The 16,128-nt window shown below is 49.5% G+C and overlaps 1 protein-coding gene across 7 annotated transcripts; it reads left to right on the top strand.

Moving 5' to 3' along the window:
* The first annotated feature begins 485 nt into the window (after window positions 1-485).
* Window positions 486-14,874, top strand: CARD19 (caspase recruitment domain family member 19). 7 transcript variants are annotated; one of them, XM_068553209.1, is made up of 7 exons: window positions 489-805; window positions 10,521-10,622; window positions 10,964-11,106; window positions 12,588-12,741; window positions 13,940-13,999; window positions 14,247-14,318; window positions 14,609-14,874. In XM_068553209.1, exons 1-7 carry the CDS (start codon window positions 799-801, stop codon window positions 14,722-14,724), a joined length of 654 nt encoding a protein of 217 aa, XP_068409310.1. In that variant the 5' UTR covers window positions 489-798; the 3' UTR covers window positions 14,725-14,874. The 7 variants fall into 7 exon arrangements, 6 of the variants coding, with proteins under 6 accessions (XP_068409306.1, XP_068409308.1, XP_068409309.1 ...); XR_011075183.1 differs by lacking the exon at window positions 13,940-13,999 and having other exon boundaries at window positions 487-805; window positions 12,588-12,745; window positions 14,042-14,318; XM_068553207.1 differs by lacking the exon at window positions 13,940-13,999 and having other exon boundaries at window positions 487-805; window positions 14,042-14,318.
* Window positions 14,875-16,128: the final 1,254 nt, after the last annotated feature.

Raw genomic sequence — 16,128 nt, 5'->3', positions numbered from 1 at the left:
CAAGACTGAGCGGGTCCAAAGCAGGGAAAGGCCAAGGAGGAGAACATAGGCTATAACGGAGGCTGTGCCAGCGATGGAGGCGAGGCTCGGGTGAGGGGCGGGACACAGCTGCGTGGCGACTTAGCTGGCGCCGGAGGGGGGGGGCTAGAATGGGGGCGGCATTTAGAGTGGTCACGGCGACGCCATCGACGCAGGCGGGGGCGGGGCCGCGTGGAAAAGGGCGGGGCTCAGGGGATCTGGTGGTGACGTAGCCCAGGACAGCGGGGGCGGAACTCAGTGAGAGGCGGAGCTGAGGGTACCCTTTGCGGGCGGGAGCGAGGCTCAAGGCTTAAGGCTTCTAGAGGCCCAGTAACTGATGAGGACCGGGCTCAGCAAGGGGCGGGGCTCAAGGGCTGTGGCAGCGACAGAGCTGACGTCCGTGAGGGTGGGGCTCAATGCGGGCGGGGTTTAGAGCTCTCGCGGTGACAGAGCCGATGCCCCGCGCGGGCCCAGTGAGGGGAGGGGCTAAGGGCTCGGCAGCTTTCGTAGCCCACGCGTTCGGAAGCGGGGCTCGAGTGAGGGATGGGGATTTAGAGCCCTTGAGGCTACGCAGCGGACGCTACAGACTGGGCCTATCGGGAAGGGACGGGCTCAGTGAGGGCGGGGATAGGGCTTAGCCGCGACGATGCCGGGGGCGGGGCTCACAGGGAAAGAGCGGGCGACCGTCACAGGGGTCGACGGGCAGCGCACGGCCAGCCAGGGGGTTGACGGCGGCAGGGGGACTGGCCGGGCCAGCTGGGTGCACGGCGTGCCGGCGCCATGACAGGTGAGCACGGTCCGGGGTAGTGCCTGCCATACAGGGACGGGCGCGCGGCCACGGTGGCCCATAGGGTCCGGGTGTCCCGATGCCACACCGGGGGCCGCTCCTCGCGGCGGCGAGTGACCTTGCCCGTGATTGAGTGTCCTGTCGACTAGACGACGGCAGAGCAGCTCGCGGCCCGGGGCCGGGTTCTTGGGGGGCGAGACCACGCCGGGTCCTGGAGGGTTCTTGGGGGGGGGGGCCATGGACACGCCCTGGAGAGTTCTGTTGGGCAAGGCCACGTCATGCCCTGGAGGCTTCTGAGCGTTGGGGGCCCCGCCTTGGAGGGTTCTGGAGGGCGAGGCCAGGTGAGGCCCTAGAGGGTTCTGGGGGACAGAGGCTAGGCCTGGAATGGTTCTGTGGGGTGAGGCCAGGTCAGGCCATGGAAGGTTCTAGTGGGTGGGGGCCACGTCGTGGGTGGTTCCGGGAGGGCAGGGACCAGTGCACGTCTGTAGGTGGGGAGATGCTGCATGGGCAGTGGGGGGGGGGAGGGGGTTGAGGCCTGACAGTGGGAGGTGAAAGTAAAAATGATTCTACTGTGCTTCTATCAGGGAATATAGACACTCCATTCTCACAGCCACCTGAGGAGAATGCCCAACAGGTGGTGCATACCTGGGCAGTGCGTGGTACCCGTGGGACTCTGTGGTGCCTCCCAGGCTGCACCCCTTGCCCAGCGACAGGCCCAGGGGAATTGTGGACACAGACTCGTTCCCCGAAGGCTTTGTGCCCCATACTGAACTGCCCCAGTCACTCCTTCTTTTCCCAGGATGGGTTCTCCAGCCCAGCCATCCGCCAAGGGCCTCTCGAATGGGGACCCGCCCACCACCTTCCTGACCCTAACTGAGCAGGGTGACCCTTCTCTATGGACCTTTCCCTGTAGGAGAAGCTCCATGACAGAGACAGGCTGGTGACAGAGCCCATGACAGCATGGTCAGGCTGCTTCATGAGGTAGAAGTTACCTAGGGGTGGCCCACGGGGTCAGGGAGGCCCCAGAAGCCCCTGTTCTCTCCCCAGCACTCACTGGAGTCCCACCCTGAGTCCTGCACACTAGTAGGATTTCATGGGCAGGAACCTGGTGATTTCCAGGACACCAGTGTCCCAGCTTTAGCCAGAAGAGACCCCAGCTGCTGTGCATTCCCCTGTCATCTCTCTGAATTCTTTTATCTGTGGCTGCTGTTTCTGAGTACAGTTGACCCTTTGAGCTGAGGTTTCAAATGTGAGGGTCCATTTATATGTGGATTTTTTTTCGATACATACTATAGTACTACATGACCCCAGGTTGGCTGAATCCTTGGATGCAAAATTATGGATATGGAGGGCTGACTGTAAAGTAATGTGTGGATTTTCGACTGCTCAGGGATCTGCGCCCCCAACCGCCGCATTGTTCCGGGGTCTATTGTACCTACTGTGCACATGGTCTTGCATCAGGTGCTTCCCATTCAGAACTGCTCTGTGGGGAAAAGTGGAATATCTCTATGTGTGGATGAGGAAATAAAGTGTCAGGTTGGGCAGGTGCCCCAGACCGCTGGGGCAGTCAGTGGCAGAGCCAGGACTAGACCCTGTCCAGGCCCACCAATCCCCTTTCTCCCTGCCATCTCTGTGTCCTGGGCCTCTAGAGACCCCTTCCCTCAGAGCCCTTCATTTTTGGTATGGGGAACTGGGGCCCAGAGAGCACAGGCCTGGGAGGGTCAAATGGGCAGGCTTGCAAGGCTGCGGGCCTCAAGTTCCTGGCTCACTGTCTCCATGCACTAACAGGAACCTGCCTCGTGTTGTTTCTGGGGCCTCTACAAAGGGTTGCAGAGTGAGTGTGTGGGGCCTGATGCGTCTGCTCAGGGCCAGCACTGGCCGAGTGTCACTGCAGCAATTGCTGTTGCTGCAGAACCAGTCCCTGCCTTGTGGTGTGCTGGGGAGTGCGCCATCTCAACTCCATGCCTGAGGCCAGGTTGGGCACTGGGACAGGAGGGGATTCTGGGAGATTCAATTTGGGAGGGGAGGTTGAAGTCCAAGCATCTGGACTTTGCTTGGGGTGGGGCGGCAGGGGAGCTCAGGAAGGTCTCTTGGCGGGAGGGCAGTGAGCATGAGTTAGCCAGGCGGAAACCACAGGGACAGGTATTCTTGTGCCAAGGGCGGGAATCCTGGGCAGTACACTGCAGTTGGGGGTTGCTGTGCAGGGATGGCTCAGGGGCCTGGGAGGCCCGGTGAGGGCAAGTGAGGCCAGCTCCCACAGGGCCTCGATTGCCAAGCCAGGCTAACAGGTTGGGGGGGGAGGTGTCTATGGTTGTGGTGCTGCCAGGAGGGCAAGATGATGGGGGAGGTAGGGCTTAGCAGAGGTTGCTGGTGAAGGTCTGGTGAATTTTATGCCAGAGCATTCCTCTTCCTTTGTCCTGTAAAAACTGTCTGGGACTGTTTATCAGCACTTGGGACCAAAGTGGTTTCCTTTCTTGTGCTTTCTCATGCCTCTGAATGGCTGCTTGGGTGTGGTTTGTGTGCACAGCTCACAAAGACCACAGGAAGCACAGTGCACAGCAGAGCCCAGAGCTTTGGCCCCCAGGCTATGCCATCGTGCCAGGTGACTGGCAGCTGCAGGCAATGGAGGCACCACCTGGCTAGCAGCCTGCAGGGTAGGAGGAGCCACTGCAAGATGCTGGCCACCATCCACTGACAACCCTCGCCCTTGAGCCTTGGACCTACGTCCATTCATTCCCAAACTTCCCTAGTGCTTAGTGTGTGCTGGCTCTATGCACAGGTGCACACACTGGCAGTGCTGGGCAAGACAGCCTACGGCTTGGCCAGGAACAGACATGATGCAGCTAATTGCATAGTTAATTAGTAGGTTGATTAGAGAGGCAGAAAATTTAGATGTTAAGAGTTGGCCCCAATACTGTGCCTGGGTCCTGACCTCGATACATCACTCCCTAGCTGGTTGAGGTCTCAGGCAGGTCTTAGATAAGTCTACTCGTTGTGCTTCAGTTTCTTCTTCTGAAAATGGGGGTGGTAGTCATGCTTGTGTAGCAGAGCTGATGGAAGAATGATGATTATCTGTATGCCTAGAGCCCACAGAATGCCCAAGCATGGGGCACACTCCATGAACTATGGCCAGTATTAACTCTTTAATCAGAGAGGTTGTAGATGCTGAAGCCAGGTGGCCAGGAGGGTCCTGCCGTGTGGTGGTGGCAGGTCTCTCTGCATCCCTGTCCATGGCTTCTTCACCAAGTTGGAGCTGCTGACAAGTCCATTTTCAAGGTTGACTTTCAGACGCTCGGAGGATCAGAAGTTAGAAATTCATATTCTGGGGGAGAAAAGACCATCCAGGAGGAGGTAGCATCAGGAGAGAGAGATGAGAAAGACAGTCTGTTGAGTTGGCCTCATGGAAGAAATCAGGGAGGAGGCCCCACTTGTTCCACCTCAATGACCCTATTTTAAAAAAATCAACGTTATTGAGGTAGTATTTACTTACAAATACACTCATTTTTAGTGAATAATTCTATAAGTTTTGACTAATGAATGCACCCATGGAACAACTAGCCCAGGCCTAATCAAGACAGAACATTTCTATCACTCCAGAAAGTTCCTTCATGCTCCTTTCCAGGGAACCCCACCCAATCCAAGAATTCATCTGCTTTCTGTGACTCTCATTTTTTTTCTTTAAAATTCAGCTACGGAATTTCTAAAGAGGATTTCTTTTTAATTAATAGATTTTATTTTTAGAACATTTTTAGTTTATAGAAAATTGAGCAGATAGCACAGAGGGTCCCCACACCCCGTTTCCTGTATTATTAACATCTTGCATTTGTGTGGTATGTTTGTTGCACTTAATGAACCAATGTTGATAGAATATTAATAACTTTAGGTATTACTAACTAAAGTCCTTGTGTTGTGTATTGCATGAGTTTTGAAAAATTCGTAATGTCCTGTGTCCACCATTACAGTATCATACAAGTAGTTTTACCTGGCTAAAAATCTGTGCTCTACATATTTATCCCTCCCTCTTCCCTAACCCTTGGCAACCACTGATCTTTTTACTGTTCTCCATAGTTTTGCATTTTCTGGAATATCATATACTTGGATCATATAGTATATAGCCTTTTCAAATTGGCTTCTTTAACCTTTAGCAAAATGCATTTAAGTTTCCTCCATGTCTTTTTGTGACTTCATAGGTCTTTTTGTGACTTCATAGGTCTTTTTATCACTGAATTATATTCCATTGTAACTTACTAAACTGAACCACAGTTTAATATATTATCCATTCACCTTTATATGTATGTATGTGGTAAAATATACAGAACATAAAATTTACCATTTTAACCATTTCAGTGGCATTAAATACATCCACGATGTTGTGAAGCTGTCACCACTATGCATTTCCAGAACTTTTCATCATCCCAAAGAGAAACTCTGTGCCCATTAAACAATAACTCCCCTTTCTCCCCTACCCCCAGCTCCTGGTAATCACTATTCTACTTTCTGTCTTTAGAATTTGCTTATTCTAGATAGTTCATGTAAGTGGAATCATACAACGTTTGTCCTTTTGTGTCTGACTTATTTCACTTAGCATAATGTTTTCACAGTCATCCATGTTGTCAAATCCATGTTTTAAAATTCCATTCCCTTTTATGGTTGTATAATATTCCATTGTATGTATACCACATTTTGTCTCTCTATTCATCTGCCCGTGGACACTTGGGTTGTTTTTACCTTTTGGCTTTTGTGAATAATGCTACTCTGAACTTGGTGTGCACATACCTGTTTGAGTCTCTGCTTTCAGTTCTTTTGAGTGTGTACCCAGGAATGAAATTGCTGAAGTATTTGTTTAACTTTTTGAGGAATAGCCATACTGTTTTCCATAGTGGCCGCACCATTTTACATGCCCACCAGTAATGCATGAGAGTTCCAGTTTCTCCTCATCCTCATATTCATATTCCCTCTCTCTCCATGTATTTATTTCACCTTAATGTGTATGAAGTGGTTATCTCATTGTAGTTTGATTTGCATTTCCCTAATGACTAGTGATGTTGAGCATCTTTTCATATGCTTAGTAGTCATTTGTACATCTTCTTTGGAGAAATACCTATGCAAGTCTTTTGCTCATTTTTGTATTGGTTACTTTATAGGATTTTTTTTTATATTCTTTTTCTTTTCTTTTCTTTCTTTATTTATTTACTTATTTATTTTTGGCGTGTTGGGTCTTCATTTCTGTGCGAGGGCTTTCTCTAGTTGCGGCAAGCGGGGGCCACTCTTCATCGCGGTGCGCGGGCCTCTCACTATCGTGGCCTCTCTTGTTGCTGAGCACAGGCTCCAGATGCACAGGCTCAGTAGTTGTTGCTCACGGGCCTAGTTGCTCCGCGGCATGTGGGATCTTCCCAGACCAGGGCTCGAACCCGTGTCCCCTGCATTAGCAGGCAGATTCCTAACCACTGCACCACCAGGGAAGCCCTATAGGATTTTGTTGTTGTTGTTGCATTGTAGGAGTTCTTTTTATATTCTCTCTCTCTATATATTAATGCCTAATCAGATATATGCTTTGCAAATACTTGTGCCATTCTGTGGGTTGTCTTCAGTCTTTTTTTTTTCCCCACTCAAAATAGTGTTTATTTCTGGACTTTCTAGTCTATTACATTGGTCTATATGTCTGTCCTTATGCCGGTACCACAGTTTTGATTCTTGTAGCTTTATGGTAAATTTTGAAATCAGGAAGTATGAGTCATCCACCTTCTTTCCTTTTCAGGATTGTTTTGGCCATAAAAGTCCTTTGAGATTCCTTATGAATTTTAGGATGAAAAACAAAAAACATTTATTGAGGTTTGGATAGGGATTACATTGAATTCCTAGATCATTTTGGGTAGTATTGTCATACTCACAATATTAAGTCTTCCAGCCCATGAACATGGGATGTCTTTCCATTTATGTGTGTCTTTTAAAATTTCTTTCAGCAATGTTTTGTAGATCCAGTGTCCAAGTCTTCCACATCCTTGGTTAAATTTATTTCTAAGTATTTTATTCCTTTTTTTAAGTTTTTTAATCGACATATAGTTAATTTGCAGTGTGTGTTAGTTTCAAGTGTACAGCAAAGTGATTTAGTTATACATATGTACATACATATATATATAGTTTTTTCAGATTCTTTTATGTTATTCGTTGTTACACGATACTGAGTATAGTTTCCTGTGCTATGCAGTGGGTCCTTGTTGTTTATCTATTTTATACATGGTAGTGTGTATATGTTAATCCCAGACTCCTAATTTATCCCCCCCATCCCCTTTGGTAACCATAAGTTTTCTATGTCTGTGAGTCTATTTCTGTGTTGTAAATAAGCTCATTTGTGTCATTTTTTTAGATTCCACATGTAACTGATATCGTATGATATTTGTCTTTCTCTGTCTGACTTACTTCACTTAATATGATAATTTCTAGGTCCAACCATATTGCTGCAAATGTCATTATTTCATTCCTTTTTATGGTTGAGTAATATTGTATATATATATATACTACATCTTCTTTATTCATTCATCTGTCAGTGGACATTTAGGTTGCTTCCATGTCTTGGCTTTTGTAAATAGTGCTGCTATGAACATTGGGTTGCAAACTAGAGTTTTCTCCAGATATATGCTAAGGAGTAGGATTGCAGGATCATATGGTAACTTTATTTTTAGAGTTTGAGAAGGATTGGTATTAGTTGTTTAAATGTTTGGTAGAATTCATCAGTGAAGCCATCTGATTCTGGGCTTTTATTTGTTGAGACCATTTTAAGTACTGATTGAATCTCCTTATTAGTAATAGGTCCTTTCAGATTTTCTGTTTCTTCATGATTCAGCTTTGGTAGATTGTGTGTTTTTAGGAATTTGTCCATTTTATCTAGGTTGTCCAATTTGTTGGTATAAATGTCCACAGTATTCTTTTATAATCCTTTTTATTTCTGTAAAATTCATAGTAATATTTCTGATATTAGTAATTTGAATCTCTTCTCTTTTTTCTTTGTTAATCTAGCTAAAGGTTTGCCAATTTTGTTGATCTTTTTGGAACCAACTTTTGGTTTTGTTTTTCTATTTTTCTATTGTTTTTCTATTTCATTTATCTTCACTCTAATCTTTATCATTTCCATCCTTCTACAAGCTTTGGGTTTAGTTTGCTTTTCCTTTTCTAGTTCCTTAAGATGTAACATTAGGTTATTGATTTGAGATCTTCTATTTTAGTATGTGCATTTACAGCTGTAAATTTTCCTCTCAGTACTGCTTTCACTGCATCCCTTAAATTTTAGTATGCTGTATTTTTATTTTCATTTTTCTCAAGGTATTTTCTGATTTCTCTTGTGATTTCCTCTTTGATGCATTTGTTGTTTAATGTCCACATAATTGTGAATTTTCCACTTTTCCTACTGTTATTGATTTCTAGCTTTATTCCATGTGATCAGAAAAGATCCTTTTATTATGTCAGTCCTTTAAAATATATTAAGACACATTTTATGGTTAACTGTGTTTTGTGGTCTATTTTGGATAATGTTCCCTGTGCACTTGAGAAGAGTGTATATTCTGCTATTGTTGGGTGGAGTGTTGTGTCTATGTCTGTTAGGTATCATTAGTTTATGGGGCTGTTCATGTCCTCTATTGCCTTATTGATCTTCTGTCTGGTTATTCTATTATTGAAAGTGGTCTGTTGAAGTCTCCAGCTATTATCATAAAGCTTTCTATTTCTCCCTTCAATTCTGCCAATGTTTGCTTTAAATATTTTGGGGCTCTGATATTTGGTGCATATATGTTCTAACTTCTTGGTGATTGATCACTTTATTAATATATAATGTACTTCTTTGTCTCATAACAGCTTTTGCCTTAAAGCCTATTTTTTTCTGATATTAGTATAGCAATGTAAATCCTCTTTTGGTTACTATTTGTATGGAATATCTTGTTCCATTCTTTCACCTTCAACCTTTTTCTGTCTTTAGACCTAAAGTGAGTCTTTTGAAGACGGTATATAGTTAAATCATGTTTTTTAAATCCTGAGAGGAAAAAATTCATTTTCTCTTCTACTCTTACATACAACACTTATGTTTCTCAATAATTCTGACACTTCTGGTTATGGAATGTGTGGGTTTTTTCCCCTACCAAGCAATTTTCCAGTTCTTCGGTGGACACCAACTGGGAGTCCTATAATTTAATTCAATTCTGACACCATCTATCCAGAGATAGCGTCAGATCCCATAGGTTAACTTTAGGCTCAGTCCCACGAGATTGCCCCCACTTGAGATGCTGATCACGAGTCCAGGTTGTCCCCTGTGCTTCTAACTGACTGGCTGTAAATCAGAGTTCCCATGACCCTCTCCTTGTGACCCTATTTGCTAGAATAGTTCACAGAACTCAGGAAAACACTATTGCCAGTTTGTTACAAAGGATATTTCAAGGATATAAATGAGCATCCGGATGGAAAAGATGCATAGGGCAAAGCATGTGAGAAGCAAAGCATGGAAGCTCCATGCTTCTCCCAGGCAGGCCACCCTCTCAGCACCTCCACATATTCAGTAACTTAGAGTGCTCCAAACCCCGTTTTTGGGGGGTTTTATGCAGGCTTCCTTAGGTAGGCATGACTGATTAAATCACTGGCTACTGGTGATTGATTGAACCTCCAGCCCCTCTCCCCTCCCCAGACATTGCAAGGGGAAGTGAGATGGGGAGGACTGAAAGTTCCACCCCTCGAATTACGTGGTTGGTTCCACTGGCAATCAGCTCCCACCCTGTGGTTATTTAGGGGCTTTCCCAAAATCACCTCATTAATACAAAGTCAGATGAGGTTGGAAAGGGATTGTTATGAGTAACAAAAGATATCCTTTCACCTTCACAGCTCTCATCACTTAGGAAATTCCTTGGGTTTTAGAAACTGTGTGCCAGGAATTGGGACAAAGACCAAATATGTATTTCTTATTATAAATCACGATACTACAAATCCACTTCGCTAATCTATGTCTTTTGATTAGAGAGTTTAATCCATTTACATTTAAAGTAATTACTGATAAGGGATAACTTGTTTCTGCCTTTTTGCTGTTTGTTTTCTGTCTGTCTCGTAGCTTTTTTTCCTTCATTTCTTCCCTTCCTTCTTTTGTGTTGATTTTCTGTAGTAACACGTTTTGGTTTCCTTTTGTGTATATTCTATGGACATTTTCCTTGTGGTTACCATGAGGATTATACATAATACCCTAAAGTTACAACTATCTAATTTGAATTGATACCAACTTAACTTCAGTCACATACAGAAACTCTCCTCCTATACGGCTCTGCCTGCCCCCCCATCCCCTGGGTCCACCAGGAAACAGGACAAGGTGCCACAGGTAGGTATGGTGGTGCACTTGTTCAGGCAGCTGGTGCTGCAGGAACTTGGGACCCTCCCTCAGAGATTCAGAGATTTCTTTGTCAACTGCCCACCGACCTCTCCCCACCCCTTGCCTTTAAAGACTTGTCTTCTAAGGGACATTCTTAATGGGAAAGATAGTGCAACAGTGATGCTTTAATGGTGATTCTGAAAGAAAAAAACAAAAGAAAAGGCATTCCCCAGCCTCCTGGGCAGCAAGCATGCTGGTCTGCTGTTGGTGGCAGCTTCTCAAGGCCTTGCAGATACACTGTGTCTGGTGGCCATGCCAGCACAGGCCATTCCAAACCCTGTGCTCCTGTCTTTGTGTCTCCTGTCCCCATGACAACAGCGACTGTAGGAGCTTCGAGATTGGGCCTTCTCCAGGCTGCCTGTGCTCTTCCTCGGGCCTGGCTATTTCCAGAGGGCACTGAGGGAGCCCAACAGACAGCAGGTTCTTCGCCCTTCTGAGTTTTTTTGCGATAAGCTCTCAGGCATAAAAGATAGGAGCCAGAGGCTCTGCTTTGCTTTTGACCACTGTGAACCTTTATCACTGCACTCACCCACCCCACTTTCTGGCAAGGGTGTTGGCATGACATGGGGGAACTCTGGGCTGTGCATGAGCTGGGATGTCAGCAGTTGTCCAGGTGCTTACAGCTGGTACACCTCTTGGTCGGCATGGGGACCTTGCTGCGAAGGGTCCCTGCCATGGCTGCATCATGGTGTGTGGGTCTCACCACCCCCTTTTTGGGCTGAGCTGGCTCATTCCCTCTGTGTTCTCTGCTTCTGTTTCAGAGCAGACCTACTGTGACCGCCTGGTCCAGGACATGCCTTTCCTCACAGGCCTTGGGCGCCTGAGTGAGCAGCAGGTGGACAGGATTATCCTCCAGCTGAACCGCTACTACCCCCAGATCCTCAGCAACAAGGATGCGGAAAAGGTGCCAAGGAACCTGAGGCTGCTTTCCCATCCCTTCCTCTCTGGGCTGGGAGAAGCGGGGGGCAGGACAGCTTGGTGGTGAAAACCTGTCTCCTTAGGGTGACCTTGGGCCCAGAACATCAGCTCTTTGAGCCTTAGTCTCTTTATATGCCATCAGGCCTTCTGGCCCCTTCCAGAAATGCTGGGAGGATCACAGGAGACATGTGATAACATGCCACAACATGAGACAAACCTGGAAGGGGGAACAGGGGGAGTGCTGGGGTGGGAGGGGATCAGGGATACCAGATAGGCCCTACCCAGTGCCATAGGGCTCTTTACTCTGCATCTTCCAAAAGTTCAAAGTGGGCAAACGTTTTGGGTGTAATCTGGCCCATCCTATTCAGGGACACTGGGTGAGAGTGGGTGCTCCTTGCTCGCACCACCCACTTCTCTGGCTCCCCCGTGGGGCTGGGGTGGGTGCTAGAGACCAGCCCGGGCTTTGGGGTGCAGGACCTGCCTCCCATCTGGGTGACTGAGCGAGTCCTTCTCCTCTTGGAGCTGAGCTTCCTGCCTTGGCACAGGGTAACAGTGCCACGTGCAGGGCTATTTGGAGGGTTGGTGGTCTCTCCTAGGGACAGGTGAGATTGATCCTCAACAGAACTAAAATCAACACAGACCCTGCTACTGGCCCAGATGCTTCTTAAGTTACAGAAGTAGTACAGTGAGTTAAAAAGTAGGGGCTCAAATTTATATCTTGTAATTAAAGTTGAATACACATTCATTGTAAAAAAACAATTTGAAAAGCTCAGATGTTTACATGAGAAAAAGGAAACTCCACACACAGAACTACAGTTCCTTTCCTCATAGGTACCCATGGCTTCTGCTGCACATCTGCCTTTGCTTTGCAGCTTCTGTACCTTTGTGGTTTGATTCTAGTTCCTTGTAGCATGGTACACCACCACCAGGTGGCAGCACCGAGCCATAGCCTCCAGGTTCTGGGGGTCAATGCCAAGTACCCTGTCCATTGACCTTTACAACCACATATTTTTCAGTCAACCACATCAAGAAAGCCACCTTTTTTTTCTCCTTAATCCTTGATTTATTTTTTAAAACTTGAATCACATTCCTGTAGAGTGTAAACCACTAGAAATTATCATTACCTCAGAGATTCCCTGTAATGACCCTACCATGTGGGTTTATTATTCCCTTTTTACAAATGGGAAAACCAAGTCAGCAAGCCACTAAATTTCCAAACTTGGAATAATGTCACCGCCATCTTTCTTGCTGACCTGTCCTGGCCTCCAGTGGGAGTGCAAGGCTTAGTGGCCATGCAGCACAGTCTTGGGTGCCACATGGGAGTGCATGAGGCTGTGGTAGCAATTGCTACCTCCCTGTGGGTGTTCCAAGCACCTAGATGGTATCACAGCCATTGAGGAAGCTGGGGCTGGGTGCTGAGCCCAGAGTCCTCCAGCCTGACCTGTCTTGTGCCCCTTCCTCCTCCAGTTCCGGAACCCCAAGGTATCTCTGCGAGTACGTCTCTGCGACCTCTTGGGCCACCTGCAGCGGAGCGGTGAGCGGGACTGCCAGGAGTTCTACCGGGCCCTGTACATCCATGCCCAGCCCCTGCACAGCTACCTGCCCAGCCGGCACACCCCGCGTAAGTGCGTGTCCCAGTCCCCAGGCCTCGGCATCTTCTTGTTCAGCCCTTCACCAGAGACTGCCCTCTGGTTGCATCTTGTGTGGCCCTCAGAGTATTTCAGACAATATAGATATTTCTGTCTCCACGTCTCCCTCTCTCTGTCTCTCTGTTCCTCTGTCTCCCTTTTTCTTGTGCCAATTTTTACACAAAAGGTAGCATCTCTTGCATGCAGCTCTGCCCTTCCCTCTGTTATCTAATGAATCTGGGAACCCTTACACTTCTGATCAGAAATAGCTCACAGCTGAAGGCTGTACCAGCCTTGAGTGAACTGACCCCCCCAATCCCCACGAAGCAGGTTGCGTCCACTTTTCGCCCAGGTAGATCCTCATGGCATGGCTGTTTCTGTAGAACAGTTTCTAACACAGATGGCTGGTCCAAGACACATGTGTTTTGGTTTAGAGGGTCTGGCCTGTGGGCCCGGGAGGCTTGTGAGCCCCGAGGGATCCTCTGAGCTGCCAGGTTGGGTGCAGGGAAGGTACAAGCGGGGATGGCAGCTCAGTCCTGAGGCCTCTGCACCCAGGTCCCCAGGAGGAGTGGCTACTGTCCCTCAGTCCTCGGATGAGAGGCTGCAGGCCGGGAGGGAAGAGGTGGCTCATCTCAGGCCACTCAGCTGGACCTGGGGCCAGTGTCTTTGGCCCCAAGGACAGGCTGGCAGGACTGAGCCCTGAGCTCCAGCATGGGACGATCCTGTCACCACAGCTGTCAGGACCACACAGCCCTGCCTGGAGTCAAGTACCTACCAGGGTGCCCTCAGGGCTGTCTGGCAGCTGGCTGGTTACGGGGAGCCCCAGTGGGGTCTGGGGAAAGAGAAAGAGCGCCCTGCCCTCACATCAACATCATCAGACTTTGGACAGGCAGGTGTTTGCGCTGTGTTTGGTGCCTTGTGGTTGCCACGGAACAGTGAACCCCCTACTCCATGGTCCTCAAGTTCTCATGAAGTGGACAAAAGGAGAAGACACAAAACTGTGCAGGGTTCCCTCCCTGGCGCTGACTCCCCCCAAACACAGCCTGGAGGGCTTAGCGCCAGTACAACCTGAGAAGCCTGGGTGGTCTGGGGGAGGGGGCTCGACAGCCCCGTTGGTTTCCCGAGGGCGGGGCAACCACCTTACCCTCTGGCCCACCCATGACTAACTGCACCCTGTGATTTTGTTTCCAGAGAACTCAGATTGCACAGAGCTAGACTCGGGCACCGCAGGCCGTGAGCTCAGTGACAGGGGTAACCGCCTCCCATGTCCCTTCTCTCTGTTCCCCCACCCAGGGCTCCATCTCTGCCTCGGGGGCTTCTCCATTCCAAGTCGGGTTCTGTTCCTGGCTTCCTGTTGGACAGACCCCCTCAGGGTGCTTACTGGGGACGTCCCTGCCCAGCTGACCACAGCACAGGGTGTGAGCCTGTCCCTCGAGGCCTCTGGACCCCTCCCCGCCCTCCTGGGCTCGGGGAGCTGCTCACGTGCATTTCTCCCCAGGACCCGTGGCCTTCCTGACCTGTCTCGGCCTGGCCGCAGGGCTGGCACTCCTCGTCTACTGCTGCCCCCCAGGTGGGTGCTGCCTGGCCAAGCCTCAGCCCAGTCCTCTCCAGACCATGGGGCAGAGCCCTGCCGGATGGACGGAGGCCTACACCTGAGGCCCCCTACTTGTGGCCCAGCGTGGCAGCCCTGCGGTTCCTTTCCTGCCATGCTGACCTTGTCAAGGTCCTGTGTGGGGAGCCAGTGGCAAGCAGGCCCACTCGGCATGGGGACCCCACATCACTCAGGTGTGGGGCTAGCGATGCCATGAGGCTGAGAGAAGGCGCCTTCTCGATGGGTTCTGAGACCCCCTTGTCTTCCAGACCCCAAGGTGCTGCCAGGGGCCCGGCGTGTCCTGGGCTTCTCCCCTGTCATCGTCGACAGGCACGTCAGCCGCTTCCTGCTGACCTTCCTCACAGATGACCTGGGGGGGCTCTGACCAATCCCAGCCCTGCCCGCCTGGCTGCTTGCTGCCCTGGGGCTGGCTTGCTTTTCTAAGTGTTTACGTTTCACTGTTTATAACTTATGTAACAAGCACTTTACCTTCACTGTACAGAGGTGCTCAACAATATTAAATGTTTGAGTCTTATCCCTTCTCTCAGGAGTGTTTTCTAGATGATACCAACACAAGACATGACAGCATGTCTAGCTGGGGCTGACCCTGTGGGCTCTTGGCTTCCCGAGTCCAACCCAAGACCCAGGTCCTGCTCAGGCCACCTTCTCAGACCCCTGTGGGCCTGGGCCTCACCCCTCCATGTGGGCTACCTGCCCCAGATGACCCCTGCTGTGTCCCCCAGTGCCCACGTCCAGATATCCCCCGCCACGTGTTCCCTTCCCTCCCTCCCTGGCCGCCTTCCACTGCTTCTCTCCAGAACTCCCTACCTTGAACCCCTCCTGCCATCCCCTGCCTGGGTGTTGTTGGTCCCCACACCTGCCCCTGCCCATCTTCCCTCCTTCCCTAGCTCTCAGCCCCAGGTGGCGAGGATGGACAGGGCCCACTGGGCTGCTCTGTTACCCGAGCCCTGGGCCATGGAGGGGCGCCAGCCAAATGCCTCATGATACCTAGTACCAGCATGTGTTAATTTGATTCCTCTTAGCAGCCCCAGGAGGTGGGCTGCTGCCCCTGCTTTCCTGATGAAGAATCTAAGACTGAAAGGAGAGATCACTCAGCCAGGAAAGGGGGACCCAGTGCATGAGAGGCTCCACCACCATCTTCATTCCCTTCCTGTGACATGTCCCAAGGAGATACCCCCTCCCCCATCATCCCCCTTGTCTCTGTCCAGTCACCAGAGCCAACACCCAGATCCTGGGCCCTCGAGGCCCCTCAGACTACTATCCTGGAAATGGAGCCCTTCCCCCCTGGGAGGCGATGACCTGCGCTTGGCGGGTCTGGGGAGGGTTCCGTTGACACAGATGTGGTCAGAGCCTAGAAATAAGTACAAAGTCTTGTCCCTGATCCCAGGTGGAGAGGAGGTTGAGACAGAAAAAAAGTCCACAAAAACTTCTAGAACTTTTAGAGATGAAAAATGTAATTGTGCCATCTGAAGTCTTGGGCTCTGGCTCCTCACACCTTCCCCCAACAGCCTGGGGTTTGGCCATACCCAGCACCTTGTCCTCCTCAGAGCTGAGCCCCTGTATTTGTCTTGGGGACATGGGCCTGTCCCCTTGACCAGGGTGTTTGTACCTATCTGTCTCACCTGCCGGCCTCAGGCTTAGGATCTTGTCATGGAAATGTCCCTCGTGGACACAAGAGGGTGAGTGTACATGTCCAAGAGGGTGCTCTGCCTTTGGCTCTGGGGGCCCTGTGAGCCAAGTCCCCAGTGCCTACTACCCTCCTGCAGGC

The sequence above is a fragment of the Eschrichtius robustus genome, chromosome 10, assembly GCF_028021215.1.
Source record: "Eschrichtius robustus isolate mEscRob2 chromosome 10, mEscRob2.pri, whole genome shotgun sequence".
Taxonomy (NCBI): Eukaryota; Metazoa; Chordata; class Mammalia; order Artiodactyla; family Eschrichtiidae; genus Eschrichtius; species Eschrichtius robustus.
Note: the sequence above shows the minus strand (reverse complement) of the source record. Positions and strands in the feature narration are given on the sequence as shown.

What these genes read in the sequence shown, in the direction of transcription:
- CARD19 (XM_068553205.1), top strand. An exon ending in GGGAGCCCAACAGACAGCAG is followed by an intron (nt 10,623 to 10,963) that starts GTTCTTCGCCCT and finishes CTTCTGTTTCAG; the next exon opens with AGCAGACCTACTGTGACCGC. An exon ending in GCAACAAGGATGCGGAAAAG is followed by an intron (nt 11,107 to 12,587) that starts GTGCCAAGGAAC and finishes TTCCTCCTCCAG; the next exon opens with TTCCGGAACCCCAAGGTATC.